Source organism: Phaseolus vulgaris, chromosome 1 (genome assembly GCF_000499845.2).
Source record: "Phaseolus vulgaris cultivar G19833 chromosome 1, P. vulgaris v2.0, whole genome shotgun sequence".
In the NCBI taxonomy this organism is placed as follows: Eukaryota; Viridiplantae; Streptophyta; class Magnoliopsida; order Fabales; family Fabaceae; genus Phaseolus; species Phaseolus vulgaris.
Window position 1 is genome coordinate 34,876,186 of NC_023759.2, and position 6,198 is coordinate 34,882,383.

General features: G+C 31.6%; 1 protein-coding gene across 1 annotated transcript; it reads left to right on the forward strand.

Annotated features, from left to right (window-relative positions):
- The first annotated feature begins 276 nt into the window (after window positions 1-276).
- LOC137813988 (peroxisomal nicotinamide adenine dinucleotide carrier-like) lies at window positions 277-5,527 on the forward strand. Its single transcript, XM_068616501.1, has 11 exons — window positions 277-568; window positions 632-733; window positions 814-888; window positions 1,595-1,725; window positions 1,855-1,909; window positions 2,416-2,568; window positions 3,046-3,114; window positions 3,198-3,305; window positions 3,426-3,494; window positions 3,904-3,958; window positions 4,794-5,527. Exons 1-11 carry the CDS (start codon window positions 482-484, stop codon window positions 4,982-4,984), a joined length of 1,095 nt encoding a protein of 364 aa, XP_068472602.1. The 5' UTR covers window positions 277-481; the 3' UTR covers window positions 4,985-5,527.
- Window positions 5,528-6,198: the final 671 nt, after the last annotated feature.

Here is a 6,198-nt window from a genome sequence, read left to right on the forward strand (position 1 = left end):
TTGATATTACTCTCTCCTACATATATATATATATATATATATATATATATATATATATATTGCTTCTATTCGTTCTTTAAGATTTTTAACCAATAAATACATTCATTTTCATAAAAAAAAAAAATTGAACATTTAGCTAATAAACTTCACAGTAAATTAAAAATATAATAAAAAGTAATAATAACATATTTAAAATTAGATACATATTTTTATAACTAAGAGAAAAAAAATTAGCATTTACTTCTTATATATATAACACTAGAGGTAGCATTATTTGTTTCTTCTTCTAATTTATCAAGATAATTAATTAACTAATAAAAAACCGTTTCACTAACAGACTTTACTTGTGAAGTCAAAGTCTTGGCATGCGCCAACTATTCTTGATATCTTCTCTTTGGAACAAGTATGTGAAGTGAGGCTAAAAGAATAAAGATTTTAAGACACAAAAACAAGGAAGAATTGAACAAGAGTTGCAACGACCATGTCCGAATCAAACGCAATTGCAAATGGATTGGCTGGTGCAGGAGGTGGAATCATTGCTCAAATCATGACGTATCCTCTTCAAACGGTATTCTCTCTCTCTATGCTTCTCTCTTTGGCTGTGTGACTAATTTCCCTTGCAATTTTTCAGGTAAACACGCGCCAGCAAACTGAGAGAACAATCAAGAGGAACAAGCAAAGTTTGCCCACCAACACAACCACTTCTCCTGGCACTCTTCTTCAGATCTTTCAGGTTCAAATTTTGCTCTTTTTGGTCATTTAGATGGTTTTGTTTATGATGGTTTCTTGATTATATTTGTGACCCTTTATCAGGTCATTAGAACTGAGGGTTGGGGCGGACTCTACAGTGGCCTCAAGCCTTCTCTTCTTGGAACTGCTGCTTCTCAGGTTTTCAGTTTTCAACCATACCACATATGGGAAATCCTAGCAATACACCCTTCTGAATACTCTAGTTATTATTGACTCAACCTTTTAGGAAATTACATAATTTTGTTGGTTTCACTTCTTATTTAATGAACTTCACTCATGAATTTGTTGTTTTCAATAAAATTTGACCAGTAAAGAAGAGTTTGTTAGAAAGAACTTTAGTTTATTGCCAGCACTCTTCTACCCTATAATAGCTTTTGTTGATTATTCAGTTCTCACAAGTATATAAGATGCAAAATTCAAGGCCTAAAACGTGATTGTAATTTTGTTGGTTTCACTTATTTAATGCATTTCACTCATGATTTTGTTGTTTCCAATAAATTTTAACATGTAGGTTAGAAGAATTGTTAGAGTACATTGCTGACACTTCTCTACAGATGATAGCTTTTGTATATTATACAGTATTCACCTGTTATAAGATGCAAAATTCAAGCCTTAACACACTGTGCATAATAAAGGAGATTGGGTCTAGCGAAAGGGGTTAATCTCCCATAACGTGATGAATTAAGATTCAAATATTTATTGAAAGAGGTCTTGGATAATATTACATCTGAAGGAGGATATATGTGGTGTGGGAAACCATTAAACCAAAAAAAAGTAACATGATTACTTAGTGGGTTGTGGGGTACGTAGTTATATCTAAAAGGTTATTTTTCGATGTTGTCAGGGTATTTACTACTATTTCTATCAAGTTTTGAAGAACAAGGCAGTGGCGATTACAGCTGCACGGAAACTGAAAGGGCATGGAGATGGTACTGTTGGGATGTTTGGTTGGCTTGTTGTGGCTGCAATTGCTGGGTGATTATTCCATCATGCCAGTTTTATTTGACTGTTAATTGCATTTCAGAATAGTCATGTTTGTGTTGTGTTTGTGATAGTGACCCCAGCTTCTCTCTCTTATTCTTGTTGCAACTGTCTTATTTGCAGGTCCTTGAATGTGTTGCTGACAAATCCAATATGGGTTTTAGTGACTAGAATGCAGGTTCTTTCAGATGCTTTTATTTTCTTCCTGGACTATTTTCATGATTACATTTTGTCAAACATAATTCTGGTTGCTTTTCATTTGATCTTTTTCTTTTCTATTTTATGAAGGTCACTTACAGTGAGACATTATTTATATTAAGTTAATTTTAGTTTATAGAAATGTTAATTTCAATTTTCCTTCTTATTTTTCTCTTCTAAAAATATTTATGAACAAGTTTCTCTAAACATACCCTTAACCTTTAACCGAGTCAAATGGTGTCGTGTAATATATGTAGTATCTTGTGTTTAAAAGTTGTGTGTGCACTACTTATGTCTTTTTAAAGTTCAATAATTTTCACATGAAAGTGCCAGGATGTGGCATAAAGCCAAAAAGGGTTAGAATCCATAGACTTTGAATGCTTAAAACTGGCCACTATTTGATTGCCCTGTTGCTACACTCAAACCATGCATCCATGATTTTGGTCCAGTGTCAATGATGTGTGACATTTTATATTTTGATATTAGACTCATACTCAAGCAGAAAGGAAAATTATGGAGGAAAAGAAAGAAGCTTTAAGGAAGGCTGCTTCCGAAAGCACCATAGCAGACTCCACATTGCAAGATAAATTGGATGAACTGAGTTCTACAAAACCTCGACCATATGGAACTATACATGCAGTTAGTCTCTTATTTCACTTTCCTTCTCTCACTACTGCTTATTCTTTACAATGGTCAGGGATTGTGTGTGAATTTTCTTCTTGTTCTTGTTCTTGTTATTTTTGCTGCTCTTAATGGCTGGACAACTGTTCAAACCTAAATTTGAATTATAAGAACATCAATCGAGTTTTATTTTTCCAAATCTTTAGAAATGTTAGTTTTTTTATTTCAGGAAATGATCTATCGTTTGACATTCTGCATGCTCCATTTGTCAGAAACAAAAAATGGTTGAGTTACATCCTGCAATTACTATCACGATCTTTCATGTTGCATTTTTTATATGTTATGTTGTTAAAAACAAAAGGCATGGAATATTCGTAGAGTTGTCCTGGATGGAAATATAAAGAATACTACTATACCTAAGATTGTCATATTTTCAGCTAAATTACCACTTTCACTTCTTTTCATTCTGATATGAATCTTTGTTTTGGTTAAAAGGCTAATGAAGTCTACAATGAAGCGGGTACAGTAGGATTTTGGAAGGGTGTCATCCCTGCCCTTATTATGGTCAGACTCATCATTTTTTTTATGCACCAAGTTCATGTGTAATATTTATATAATCTGCATATCTCTGAGAATTTTCATTACAGGTTTGCAATCCATCAATTCAGTTTATGATTTATGAAAGCTCATTAAAGCATCTAAGGGCAAAACGTGCAGCTAAGAAGCAAGGGGATACAAGTATATCTGCTTTGGAGGTATAAAGTACTTTTAAATGAAATAAGTGGAAAGCATATATATATATATATATATATATATATATATATCTTCCCATGCTTTGAATATTAGTGAATAAGCATCGTCCTATCATTCAAAAGGTCTTTTTGGTGGGAGCAATAGCTAAGCTTGGAGCCACTGTGACAACATATCCATTACAAGTTGTGAAGGTAAATCGACCAATAGTTCCTTCATTTTCTCCTCACTTATTATTTATTATCAAGAAAAAATCTCATCAAGTGATCATTAGTTATTAAGATAAAACCTCATCAAGTGATCATTAGTATAGGGCGTACTTATCATCCACTTAAAAGTATATATCCTACAAATCATCAATCATTGGTCCACTTTTGTATTAGATAACATTCGAGGAAATGAAACCATAGTTTTCTCTCTTTTCAAGTCTTGGTTGTTGTAATCGATATGTAACTGTTTAGCAAGCAAATAGTCATGACAACAATGAAGAGTTTGATATTTTGCAGTAGTTTTCTGCAGAGTCTGATGTCTTAAAACACACTTCCATCATAACACTCTTGTATGCCTTATGACTCATACCACTACATGTTTCTCTGTACACAGTCAAGGCTTCAAGCAAAACAGGAGATTGGTGGAAGTAACTCATTAAGATACTCAGGTTTGCTTTTAGATAGATGTGCCATAACTTAATTTTCCTTTGGACGTTTTGAATATATTTTTCTTTTGTTTTAACCTTATTCTTTCCAATATCTGGTTGAAGTGATAATTGATCGTTGATTTTCTACTATTTTCTAAATACTAAAGCTACGGAATCATTAAAACTGTAGCTGGAACTTCATTAGTTGCTGTTCAAAGTGGCTTATATTTTCAGTACATAAAGAGAGGAATTAAAGGGAAGAAAAAGTGTGCTATTTTTTATTTTACTAAAGAGGAGAGTTAGCAACACTTGAGATCTATCTAACTAGTGATCTTTAACCAATTTTAACTAATATCTTAGAAAATTCTCATATTTTGAGTTTGGATTTAATTCAATTCTACAAAAATTGAGTTAGGAAATAAGGATTAACTTTTCATTAAATACTTTGTTTGGTCTTACTTCTAGTCATAGGACTTTGATTTTTTTTAAATACAAGCCTCTGATATAATCCGCATAAAGATTGTCTTAATCTTTGGCCATAAAGTTCAATTTTGAATTTAAGTCTAATTTAATATTAGAAAACCAATTTGTGAGATAAAGATTGTCCAAACCTTTGGTCATAAAGCTTTTTGAATTTATTCTAAAAGTATGTCTTGCATACAAACTATTGAACTACTTTTGTTCATCATCGGCATATTCTATGACAATTGTGGTGAACTTTTTCTTCATTTTAATTTAGAACTTCTGTATCTTTAAGCCTTTCACTTACTATAATGAACAACCATAACAAGAAAGAAAACAAAACAATTCCACTTTGTCAAGGTATGTCTTCCCTTTTCTAAAGCTATAAATGCAGGTACTTTTGATGCAGTACTTAAAATGATCCGTTATGAAGGAATAACTGGCTTCTATAAGGGGATGAGCACAAAGATAGTGCAGAGTGTTTTTGCAGCTTCTGTTCTGTTCATGGTCAAAGAGGAGCTTGTTAAGGCTTTTATAAATCTATCCGATAAGAGCAAAAAAGTTGCATCAAATTTAAGTAGTTGACTTCTTTACCATATGAAAGGGATGATAACTCTCACTTGGTTTACCTCTCCCTATTGGTCATTCACAGATTGTGGTGAGAGAGAGATGAAGTCCTCACCAAATAATAGATGAAATTAACTCCACTAGTTTAGATGACCATCCTCTCTGGACACATATTATCCCTTTGGTATGGAGTACAGCAGAACTCTTTGGAATTTCTCATAGTTCATTTCAAGAACCAAGGAACTGACAAATTCAACAAACATGTTACATGAGAGTGACTTCTTCCAACAGCAGTGATATGCAAGCATTCTTTGCCAAAGAATTAAAAACCAAAGTTCTTTGTGTATAATTCTTGAATAAATGAACAGACAATTATTATGCTGAGCCATTGAATTGCATGTATGTTGGTATGGTATGGTAAGAGAAGTTAATATTTTTATCATGCATAAATACACTACAGTGACAGATAAGGTTTTTTTTTTTTATTTCATCTGCAATGAGTTGTTTATGTACCTGGATCTTGAGTGATGTATATGAAAGTTAGGAGTATGTTTGGTTGAATTGAATGTGCTTGATTGAGAAGTGGAAGGAGGGTATCCATTAATATATCTCATAAGAAATTAAAATGCCAAAGAGATTGAATACACTAACGTGAAGTAAGTGATTGAAAAACTTTGTTTGTCTAGAGAGTAATGAACAAACCTTTGTTTGATTTGAATAGAAGATTTGGTTTCAAACATTAGACAATTGTATTATTGGCATTTTGGATTTAGCTAATATTAACTCTTGTCATGTAATTACTTATAAATTAATTTAATAATTAATCAAATATATACTATGCAAAATATTTAGTTATATCCATAACATTTGAGATCTATTATAAAAATTTCAAATTTTAAGTCTAGTTGAATAAAATATGTGGTTTAAGGACTTGGTGGATAAAATTGAAGTTCTTAGAATGAGTTGAAATCAAGACATTACTAATAATTTTTTTTATAAATATTTAAACTAAATCTTATGTTTAAATTGAGATATTAACTCATTGTATGTAACTAACATTACATAAAAACTTTTAAAGTCAATTTTTAAGCTCTTACAACATACATATCTTAAAGTTTACATTTAATTATGTGAATATTTAAATTTTAAATGGTAAGTTTGATTTATAAATGATGGAAACAAAAGTCAAAATGAACCACATGTGTGAAAGGAAAATCAATACGATAAATAAG